Source organism: Somniosus microcephalus, chromosome 3 (assembly GCF_052327205.1).
Source record: "Somniosus microcephalus isolate GS21.2 chromosome 3, FLI_Smic_1.0, whole genome shotgun sequence".
In the NCBI taxonomy this organism is placed as follows: domain Eukaryota; kingdom Metazoa; phylum Chordata; class Chondrichthyes; order Squaliformes; family Somniosidae; genus Somniosus; species Somniosus microcephalus.
The window spans coordinates 120760237-120772482 of NC_140989.1; the positions used below are offsets into that span (position 1 = coordinate 120760237).

The 12246-nt window shown below is 42.7% G+C and overlaps 1 protein-coding gene and 1 non-coding gene across 2 annotated transcripts in view; both read left to right on the plus strand.

The window, feature by feature from the left end:
- The first annotated feature begins 10450 nt into the window (after positions 1–10450).
- tcp1 (t-complex 1) overlaps positions 10451–12246 on the plus strand; it is a 36056-nt gene continuing 34260 nt past the window's right edge. Inside the window, exon 1 of the mRNA XM_085981539.1 lies at positions 10451–10582. Within this exon, the coding sequence (XP_085837665.1) occupies positions 10510–10582 (73 nt within the window). The 5' untranslated portion in view covers positions 10451–10509. The remainder of the gene's footprint in view (positions 10583–12246) is intronic.
- On the plus strand, positions 11479–11614 carry LOC147121308 (small nucleolar RNA SNORA29). Its single transcript, XR_015077771.1, has one exon. It is a non-coding gene; the product is annotated as a small nucleolar RNA SNORA29 (small nucleolar RNA).

The following is a 12246-nucleotide window of genomic DNA, read 5'->3' on the forward strand; positions in this document are numbered from 1 at the left end:
TCAGGCTAGAATCTGAGCGGAGTTATTGTTGCCGGATGAACAACCCTGTGTTGCGACAATTACCATAGGGAAATCCACTAACACTACTCATTTTTAAACAGTTCATCACTGTTTGATGTTTATCAAGTAAAGCATCTGTTTCACTGAATTTATGCTTTTTCCATGTTCAATTTTTGCTTCAAATCTTGGTTATTTTGAGTAGTAATCACTTTTTGATTGAAATAAATAAACTACTTGAAAACAGTTAAAGTTTTTTCTCTCATGCATTAATTTTGTTCTAAAAATCTAATGATTTTTAATATTTCTTACCAGTTTTTGATTTTTTTTATGTAAAGCATTTATTTCACTGTTAATGCTTTTTTTAATTACCTTATTTTATTTATGTCATTTTAGTTATAGCTACTACCTTTCACTGAAAACACTGGTAGAAGTATATAGGCCCCCTAACAGTAGCTATACCGTTGGACAGAATATTAATCAAGAAATAGTAGCAGCTTGCAACAAAGGTAATGCAATAATCTTGGGGGACTTTAATGGAAACATAGGAGCCAGAGTAGGCCATTCAGCCCTTCGAGCCTGCTCCGCCATTCAATATGATCATGGCTGATCCTCTATCTCAATGCCATATTCCCGCTCTCTCCCCATACCCCTTGATGCCTTTTGTATCTAGAAATCTATCTATCTCCTTCTTACAATATATTCAGTGACTTGGCCTTCTCAGCTTTCTGTGGTAGAGAATTCCACAGGTTCACCACCCTCTGAGTGAAGAAATTTCTCCTCATCTCAGTCCTAAATGTCCTACCCCATATCCTGAGACTGTGACCCCTCGTTCTAGAACCCCCAGCCAGGGGAAACATCCTCTCTGCATCCAGTCTGTCTAGCCCTATCAGAATTTTATACGTTTCAATGAGATCCCCTCTCATTCTTCTAAACTCTAGTGAATACAGGCCGAGTCGACCCAATCTCTCCTCATACGACAGTCCTGCCATCCCAGGAATCAGTCTAGTGAACCTTCGCTGCACTCCCTCTATGGCAATCTTCATATAGACTGGACAAATCAAATTGGCAAAAGTAGTATGGAGGACAAGTTCATGGAATGCATTTGGGACAGTTTCCTAGAACAATGTGTCATGGAACCAACCAGGGAACACGCTATTTTAGATCTTGTATTGTGTAATGAAACAGGGTTAATTAGCAAAATCATAGTAAAGGATCCTCTGGGGCAGAGTGATCATAATATGATAGAATTTTACATTAATTTTGAGAGTGACTTGCCTAAGTCTGAAACTAGAGTCTTAAACTTAAGTAAAGCCAATTACATAGGTATGAGGGACGAGTTGGCTAAGGTAGATTGGAAAAATAGATTAAAAGGTATGACAGTAGATAAGCAGTGGCTAGCATTTAAAGAAATATTTCATAATTCTCAACAAAAATACATTCCATTGAGAAACAAAAACTCCACGGGAAAAGAGATCCAACCGTGGCTAACTAAAGAAGTTAAGGGTAGCATTAGATTGAAAGAAGAAGCTTATAATGGTTGCAAAGAGTAATAGTAAGCCTGAGGATTGGGAGAGTTTCAGAAACCAGCAAAGGTTGCCCAAAAAATTGATAAAAAGGGAAAAAATAGAATGAGAGAAAACTAGCGAGAAATATAAAAGCAGATTGTAAGAATTTCTACAAGTATGTAAAAAGGAAAAGAGTAGCAAAGTAACCGTTGGTCCCTTAGAGGCAGAGACCGGAGAAATTATTATGGGGAATAAGGAAATGGCAGAAACGTTAAACAAATATTTTGTATCCATCTTCATAGTAGAAGACACAAAAAGCATACCAAAAATGGTGGAGAACCAAGAGTCTAATGAGGGTGAGGAACTTAATGTAATTAATATAAGTAGAGAAAAAGTACTGGAGAAACCAATGGGACTAAAATCCGACAAATCCCCTGGACCGGACGGCCTACATCAAAGGATTCTAAAAGAGGTGGCTGAAGAGAGATCGTGGATGCATTGGTTTTCATCTTCCAAAATTCCCTAGATTCGGGAATTGTCCCAGCGGATTGGAAGGTCGCAAATGTAACACCACTATTCAAGAAAGGAGGGAGAGAGAAAACAGGGAACTACAGCCAGTTAGCCGGACATCAGTCGTTGGGAAAATGCTGGAATCCATTGTTAAGGAAGTGGTATCAAGTCACTTAGAAAATCATAACATGATTAGGCAGAGTTGACATGGTTTTATGAAAGGGAAATCATGTTCAACAAAGAGTTTTTTGAGGATGCAACAAGCAGGGTAGGATAAAAGGGAACCAGTGGATGTAGTATATTTGAATTTCCAAAAGGTATTGATAAGTAAGGTGCCATATAAAAGATTATTACACAGGATTAGGGCTCATGGGGTTGGGGGTAATATAGTAGCATGGATAGAGGATTGGTTAACAGACAGAAAACAGGATAAACGGATCTTTTTCAGGTTAGCAAGGATCAGTGTTGGGGCCTCAGCTATTTACAATATATATCAATGATCCAGATAAAGGGACCAAGTGTAATGTATCCAAGTTGCTGATACAAAGCTAGGTGGGACAGTAAGCTGTGAGGAGAACACAGAGTCTGCAAAGGGATATAGATAGACTAAGTGAGTGGGCAGTAAGGTGGCAGATGGAGTATAATGTAGGGAAATGTGAGGTTATTCACTTTGGTAGGAAGAATAGAAAAATATTTTTTTTAAATGGTGAGAAACTTTCAAATGTTGATCTTCAGAGAGATTTGAGTGTCCTCGTGCAAGAAACACAGAAAGCTAGCATGCAGGTACAGCAAGCAATAAGGAAAGCAAATGGCATGTTGGCCTTTATTGCAAGGGGTTGGAGTATAAGAGTAAGGAAGTCTTGCTACAATTGTACAGGGCCTTGGTGAGACCACACCTGGAGTACTGTGCACAGTTCTGGTCTCCTTATCTAAGGAAGGATATACTTGCCTTGGAGGCGGTGCAACGAAGGTTCACTAGATTGATTCCTGGGAAGAGAGGGCTGTCCTATGATGAGAGATCGTGTAGAATGGGCCTATACTCTCTGGAGTTTAGAAGAATGAGAGGTGATCTCATTGAAACATACAAGATTCTGAAGGGGATTGACAGGGTAGATGCTGAGAGGTTGTTTCCCCTGGCTGGAGTGTCTAGAACCAGGGAGCATAGAAGCATAGAAGATAGGAGCAGGAGTGGGCCATTCGGCCCCTCGAGCCTGCTCTGCCATTCAATGAGATCATGGCTGATCGTCCAAATTCAGTACCCTGTCCCTGCCTTCTCTCCATATCCCTTGATCCCCCTAGCCTTAAGAAATATATCCAACTCCTTCTTGAATATATTTAATGAATTGGCCTCTACTGCCTTCTTTGGTAGAGAATTCCACAGGTTCACCACTCTCTGGGTGAAGAAATTCCTCATCTCTGTCCTAAATGGCTTACCCCTTATCCTTAGACTGTGACCCCTGGTTCTGGACTCCCCGACCATCGGGAACATCCTTCCAGCATCTAGTCCTGTTAGAATTTTATAAGTTTCAATGAGATCCCCTCTCATTCTTCTAAACTCCAGCGAGTACAAGCCCAATCGACCCAATCTCTCCTCATACGTCAATCCTGCCATCCCAGGTATCAGCCTGGTGAATCTTCGCTGCACTCCTTCCATGGCAAGAACATCCTTCCTCAGATAAGGCGACCAAAACTGCACACAATACTCCAGATGTGGTCTCACCAAGGCCCTGTACAACTGCAGCAAGACATCCTTGTTCCTGTACTCAAACCCTCTCGCTACGAAGGCCAACCTACCATTTGCCTTCTTAACCACCTGCTGCACCTGCATGCTTACTTTCAGCGACTGGTGCACACGGACACCCAGGTCTCGTTGCACTTCCCCTTCTCCCAATCTATTGCCATTCAGATAATAATCTGCCTTCCTGTTTTTGACACCAAAGTGGATAACCTCGCATTTATCCACGTTATATTGCATCTGCCATGCTTCTGCCCAATCACCCAACCTGTCCAAATCATACTGGAGTTTCTCGGTATCCTCCTCACAGCACACACGCCCACCCAGCTTTGTGTCGTCTGCAAACTTGGAGATATTACATCTAGTTCCCTCATCCAGATCATTAATATATATTGTGAATAGCTGGGGTCCAAGGACCGATCCCTGCGGTACCCCACTAGTCACTGCCTGCCACTCGGAAAAAGACCCGTTTATTCCAACTCTTTGCTTTCTGTCTGCCAACCAGTTCTCTGTCCAAGTCAATACCTTGCTCCCAATCCCATGTGCCTTAATTTTACTCGCTAATCTCTTATGCGGGACCTTATCGAAAGCCTTTTGAAAATCCAAATACACCACATCCACTGGTTCTCCCTTATCTATTTTACCAGTTACATCCTCAAAAAATTCCAGTAGATTAGTCAAGCACGATTTACCTTTTGTAATTCCATGTTGACTTTGTTCGATCCGGTCACTTTTTTCCAAGTGCTCTGCTATTACATCTTTTACAATGGACTCTAGCATTTTCCCCACTACCGATGTTGTTGAATCCGTGTGTTAATGGAGACACGGAATGCAGGAGTTGATTTAACAAGTGTTTACTGAACAAAGTCTGGAGGTGAACTAACTATACAAGACGCTATACAGGCTTATATACCCGAGTGGTCACTACCGGTACTACAGTACACAGGGGCTTCAAAAAAAATAGTTCCTCTTAAAGGTACATACACTACAATTGTCAGGCTTACCGGTCTGTAATTCCCCGTTTCTCTCTACCACCCTTTTTGAACGGTGGGGTAACATTAGCTACCCGCCAATCCATGGGGACTGTTCCAGAGTCTATCGCATTTTGGAAGATGATCGGCAATGCATCTACTATTTCTAGGGCCAATTCCTTAAGTACCCTAGGATGTAGATTATCAGGCCCTGAGGATTTATCAGCCCTCAATCCCATCAATTTCCCTAACACCATTTCCCTACAAATACTGATTTCTATCAGTTCCTCCCTGTCATTAGACCCTATGTTCCCTGACATCTTTGGGAGGTTATTTGTGTCCTCCTTTGTGAAGACAGAACCAAAGTATGTATTTAATGGGTCTGCCATTTCTTTGCTCCCCATTATAAATTCCCCTGATTCTGACTGCAAGGGACCTACGATAGCAAAATACTGCGGATGTTGGAAATCCGAAATAACAACAGAAAATGCTGGAAAAACTCAGCAGGTCAGGCAACATCCATGGACAGAAATTTGAGTTGACGTTTCGGGTCGAACCCTTCTTCAAAACTGGAAAGAAAAGATAGATCGGAGGCAGGGCTGCGATCGGACAAAAGAAACAAAAGAAGTAAAAAAGAGACAATAAAAGGTGTTGGAAGCTAGACGAGATGGTAATAGGCTGAGATTGGGTGTAAAGTGTACTGGCAGGGCAAGGGATAGCTGCCAGGTGTGAGAGCGAAACCAAAGGAAAGGGGGGGGGGAAGGAGTGGAAAAATTACAAGAAAAAATGAAATAGGGGCCGAGGTTATGATCTGAAATTGTTGAACTCGATATTGAGTCCGGAAGGCTGCAGAGTGCCTAATCGGAAGATGAGGTGCTGTTCCTCGAGTTTACGTTGAGCTTCCGTGGAGTCAACCTGCGCTTGACTTCACCAATCTTTTTCTCTTCACATATCTATAAAAGCTTTTAGTCAGTTTTTATGTTCCCGGCAAGCTTACTCTCATATTCTATTTTCCCCCTCTTAATTAATCCCTTTGTCCTCCTTTGTTGAATCCTAAACTGTTCCCAATCCTCAGGTTTACTGCTTTTTCTGGCTAGTCTCAGGATAAGGGGTCTGCCATTTAAGACTGAGATGAGGAGGAATTTCTTTAACTCAGAGGGTGTGAATCTTTGGAATTCTCTGCCCCAGAGGGCTGTGAATGCTGAGTCTTTGAGTATATTCAAGGCTGAGATCGCTAGATTGTTGGACTACAGCAGAATCAAGGGATATGGAGATCGAGCGGGAAAGTGGAGTTGAGGGCCATGATCTTATTGAATTGCAGGCTCGAGGGGCCGTATGGCCTGCTCCTGCTCTTACTTCTTATGTTCTTATGTTCATCATTTTCTCATTTCTTTCAAGAAAGTTGTTTATGCTTTTTCTTTTAGACACTCATTTTATTTCTTTCATTTGAGTTATTTCTACTACCTTCATTTCTTTCAAGGAAGGTGTTTTATTTCAGTGAGTTAATGTTTTTTTTATTTCAGACAACCATTGACCCGGAATTTGCAGGGAGTGATAACAGCGAATGAACAGCATTCGCTGTTATTACCCCTTTGAAACTGACTGCAATGTCAAGATTTAGCACATGCGCATCCTAACACGGAAATCCTTAAGTTGTGGTCAGTCAGTCACTGCTCTGACACTGGCTGCACTCAAAGCCTCCTTGAAAAAGTGCAACATCCCCGCTGACACCTGGGAATCCCTGGCCCAAGACTGCACAAAGTGGAGGAGAAGCATCCGAGAATGCGCCGAACACCTCGAGTCTCTTCGCCAGGAGCAAGCGATAGCAGCGCACGTCAACCCAAGTACGCCATCCACCCGCCCCTTCGACCACCATCTGCCCTACCTGTGACAGAGACTGTTGGTCCCGCATTGGACTCATCAGTCACCTGAGAACTCATTTTTAATGTGGAAGCAAGTCATCCTCGGTTCCGAGGGACTGCCTAAGAAGAAGACTGGCTGCGCTGTGGCCCATTTCAGTGAGCTAATGTTTTTTCTTTTAATCACTTGTTTTGTTTCTTTCATTTTAGTTATTTCTACTGCCTTTTATCACTTTTTAAATTTTCAAGGAAAGTGTTTTATTTCAGTGAGCTTATGCTTTTTCTTTCATTCACTTGATTTATTTCTATAATTTTAGTTACTCAACATAAGAGATTAGCGTGTAAAGTTAAGGCACATGGGATTGGGGGCAAGGTATTGACTTGGATAGAGAACTGGTTGGCAGACAGAAAGCAAAGAGTTGGAATAAACAGGTCTTTTTCCGAGTGACAGGCAGTGACTAGTGGGGTACCGCAGGGATCGGTCCTAGGACCCCAGCTATTCACAATATATATTAATGATCTAGACGAGGGAACGAGATGTAATATCTCCAAGTTTGCAGACGACATAAAGCTGGGTGGGCGTGTGTGCTGTGAGGAGGATGCCGAGAAACTCCAGTATGATTTGGACAGGTTAGGTGATTGGGCAGAAGCATGGCAGATGCAATATAACGTGGATAAATGCGAGGTTATCCTCTTTGGTGTCAAAAACAGGAAGGCAGATTATTATCTGAATGGTAATAGATTGGGAGAAGGGGAAGTGCAACGAGACCTGGGTGTCCTTGTGCACCAGTCGCTGAAGGTTAGGAAGGCAAATGGTATGTTGGCCTTTGTAGCGAGAGGGTTCGAGTACAGGAACAAGGATGTCTTGCTGCAGTTGTACAGGGCCTTGGTGAGACCACATCTTGAGTATTGTCTGCAGTTTTGGTCACCTTATCTGAGGAAGGATGTTCTTGACATGGAGGGAGTGCAGCGAAGATTCACCAGACTGATACCTGGGGTGGCAGGATTGACATATGAGGAGAGATTGGGTCGATTGGGCTTATACTCGCTGGAGTTTAGAAGAATGAGAGGGGATCTCATTGAAACTTATAAAATTCTAACAGGACTAGACAGACTAGATGCAGGAAGGATGTTCCCGATGGCTGGGGAGTCCAGAACCAGGGGTCACAGTCTAAGGGTAAGGGGCAAGCCATTTAGGACAGAGATGAGGAGGAATTTCTTCACCCAGAGAGTGGTGAACCTGTGGAATTCTCTACCACAGAAGGCAGTAGAGGCCAATTTATTAAATATATTCAAGAAGGAGTGGGATATATTTCTTAAGGGATCAAGGGATATGGAGAGAAGGCAGGGACAGGGTACTGAATTTGGATGATCAGCCATGATCTCATTGAATGGCGGAGCAGGCTCGAGGGGCCGAATGGCCTACTCCTGCTCCTATCTTCTATGTTTCTATGTTTCCTAGTACTTTTCATCATTTTTCATTTCTTTCAGGGAAGGTATTACATTTGTGAGTTAATGCTTTTTATTTCAGACACTTGTTTTAGTTCTTTCATTTTACAGATTTTTACTGCTCATCAATCTTTCATTTATTTCAAGAAAAGCATTTTACTTCAGCGAGTTAATGCCTTTTCTTTCAATCACTGATTTTTTATTTTTCATTTTACTGATTTTCACTGCTTATAAATCTTATTTCTTTCACAAAGTGTTTTATTTCAGCGAAAAATGCTTTTTCTTTCATTCACTGGTTTTATTTGTTTCATTTTAGTTGATCTACTGCCTTTGATCATTTTTTCAATTCTTTCAAGGAAATTTAATTATTTCAGTAAAATAATTCATTGTATCACAAACTGGCCTTGTTGTCATGGTCAGAACAAGGCCTTGTGGTTATGCCTAGAGCAAGATCAGTCACGGATGTAGTATAAAGATAGATAGCATAGCTAAAATCTGGCAGAACAGACTTGGGAGACCATGGAGGTAATTATGCTCTTTCTGTACTCAAGACTGTTGCTAATAAAGTCATTACCTATTACATTGAATTACATGGAATGTACAGCACAGAAACAGGCCATTCGGCCCAACTGATCGATGCTGCACACAAGCCTCTTCATCTAATCCTATCAGCATAACCTTCTATTCCTTTCACTCTCATGTTAATCTAGCTTCCTCATAAATGTATCTATGCTATTTGCATCAACTACTCCTTGTGGTAGTTTGATATATGAGTTTGAATATCTGGTGTCTCAAACACAAAATACTTAGCTTTAGAGACAACAGTGCACCCCACCATGGATGGCAGAGGCTTCAGCTGCCTCGGCCAGACTCTCTGGAATTCCCTCCCGACATCCATCCACCACTCTAAAATACCTCAAAACTCATATTTTCAACAAAGGTATCCTGTTCTAACTCTCCTGCGCCAACTCTCATGTCTTGGCTCACATCCACTTCTGTAGGCGCATGGGAACACCATCAACTCCAAGCTCCCCTCCAAGTCACACACCATCCCGACTTGGAAATATATTGCCGTTACTTCATCGTCACTGGGCCAAAATCCTGGAACTCCCTCCCTAGCAGCACCATGGGAGTACCTTCACCACATGGACTGCAGCAGTTGAAGAAGGCGGCTCACCACCACCTTCTCAAGGGCAACCAGGGATGGGTAATAAATTGGGTGACCGCTTTGCGGAACACCTCCATTCAGTCCGTAAGGGTGACCCCGAGCTTCTGGTCGCCTGTCATTTTAATTCACCACCCCATTCTCACTCAGACCTCACCGTCCTTGGGCTCTTGCATTGTTCCACGGAAACCCAGCGTAAGCTCGATGAACAGCACGTCATCTTCCGATTAGGCACTTTACAGCCTTCTGGACTCAATATCGAGTTCAACAATTTCAGATCATAACCTCAGCCCCTATTACATTTTTAATATATTTTTTATCCACACCTTTGTTTTGTGCCCTTCTCCCTTTTTTTCTCTCCCACATGGCAGCTGTCACTCATTCTGCCAGCACAATTCACACTGCATCCATTTAATAAACATCTAGAGCCATCTTTTGTCTCTTTACTAGTCCTATCACCATCTCCTCTCGTCTTGAATACCTCTTAATGTCTCTTCACTTCTCTTTTGTTCTTTCATCCCCATTTCCCAGCCCCCAAACTGGCCTTTTAATCTGTTTCATTTCCTGTGTTTTCGCAGTCCTGATGAAGGGTTTCGACCTGAAACGCTGACTCTATTTCTCTCTCCACGGATGTTGCCTGGCCTGCTGAGTTTTTCCAGCATGTTCTGTTGTTATTTCAGATTTCCAGCATCTGCAGTATTTTGCTATGGTATGGGTAATAAATGCCCGCCTTGACAGCGACGCCCACATCCCATGAACAAATTAAAAAAAAGCTCCGTGGAATATTTTTCTACCTTACTGAGGCTGCATGAATGAAAATGGTAGTGGTGGGATATCCCCAAGTTAAAATGTACTGATTGCCCAGACTTGTGCACAATGAAGCAATAACCCTGAAGAGCATGAACCGTTGTGCAATGGGGACACTCACCTATTCTGATGCTTCCTTCTGAAAATCAACCCGTTCACCGGGGCCATCGAGCACATGCGCATAGCGCAGCTACGACCGACTTCAAAACAGCGCGCTCGAGGTGCGTCTGACATCATCGCGCTGCACACACTCGTCGACATTCGTGCGGTTACCTAGGCAACAGGTTAAGTCACTGAACGGCGGAATGCTACAAACAAATGGCGAAAAAAATGAGCATCGCGAGCAACTTATTATTATAATAAGTTTTTTACGTGGGTTAGGAGTGGGATCGCATTAAAATTTGTTTAATCAACCCCATAGCAACCAAGCCGGAAGAATTACCCACAATGCCACAGTCTCCCGGTATAGCCCTGGCGCGGCTTGGTCAGTGCGCGGTGTGAGCTGAAGATGGCGGCGATGGAAGGTGCGTTAAATGTGCTCGGCCAGAAAACCTCCGGTGATGCGATCCGCACTCAGAACGGTAAGAGACAGCATCTTCACACAGAAGCAAGGAAGGACACTATTGCCAGTGCCGATCTGCTCCGGGCGGCATTAGCGCAAGCAGTAAGGCTTGGGCTGGTAAGCGCGGGCCCTCGCGGGGACAAGACACGTGCGTGTCGGCGGGTGCGTGCGAGGAGTAATTCGGGAAAGTGCTGTGCCTCCGGGCTCGGGTTGGACCCGTCAGCTTGGTGTGGGGCGCCGCCGACTGTTGGAAAGTTCTAGAATCTCCCCGCCCTAACAACCGGCCCGGCATCCGCCCCTCCCCCAGCCTTGAGACAAAGCCTGGCGTGTTGCAGGAGTTGGTAATGCTCGCAGAGTGTTATTTAACGGAGGTGAACAGGTTACACTTACCTGGGAGTTGCCTGAAATCGGCGTTGGATCGATTTAAAATGCAGAGAATGGTCTTAGTGAGAATCCTTAGTCTCCATACCCTTGTTCCTTCCTCATTCGCTCATCAATGGAAACAATCTTTAACTATTTCCTCCCGCACATTTCTCTGCATTGAATTGAGTCTGCCTATATTAGAATAACCTGGTCACCTTTCTCAAGTCTTTTACAGTTATCCACACTGCTAAGTCGCGTCTACCTTTGTGTCGTCAGCAAGTTTGGATAGTATGTTTCTGATACCCCAAGTCTAAATCATCTATATAAAAATTGAGGAAATAACTTCTTCCCAGCCCCTTTGGTGTGTGATCTCTTGCTTGATCACAGTGGTACGGATAAGGCATGGAGTTCAGGAGCATATCCTATTAGACATGTTTCCTGCTGCTCCAAGGTGCGACATTGTGTTTTAGCTGTTGGTGCTTCATTAATGTGTTAATTGGAAACTCAGATTAATTTGTGTGCTTGCTGTCATTTCAGTGGTGAAAAGACAAATTTCCCATTTTAGTGCTACTCATTTGAAACAACTGAATGGGTGGCGATGCTAATGGGAAAGAGAGAAACTGCCATGGGTCTGAGGGAGGTGGTGTTTGTCTTGTCTTGCCTGTATGACATGGCAGAACATTAAATTTAAGGCTTAAAGTAAGATGTGCAATTCCATCCATATCATAAATTGTCATGTAGTCTGCATCCAACAAAGTTAATTAAAATTAGTAAATATTTGAGTTGCAGCTCAGTGCTGAAGACCCAACCTGAAGTGGTAGCTCACCAAAATATATGACCCAACTTCAGACCTAAAGGATCAAGTATAATGTGCTTTATTCTAAGTAGATTTTGTACATTACAGCAAAAGACTTGACCCAACGAGAAGTATGCATGGAAGTTTAATTCACGTGTGTGTAGGGCCTGACCTGAAGCCTCAAATCCTACTCTTCCAGATTGTGGATAATGGTATAGATAGTTGAGGCTTTATTACTATTAATAATCCTCATTTTCTTGCATTCATAAATGTTAGTTTCTATTAATTTTTCTCTAGTATTTAAATGCTTTTCAGATCATTCAGTTATAATTTGTAGAGACATTGTGGCCCTGTAAGATTTATTGTAATTTTAGAAATTTAAATTTAAATTGAATGGGAATTAATCTTTATTAAAACTAATCAAGTATTAGATTATGTTGAAATGTATATAGCACTCAATGTATAACAGTCAAATTGAACACCAGATTGTGATTATGTGCATGTTAGTTTCTTAATAGATTGAA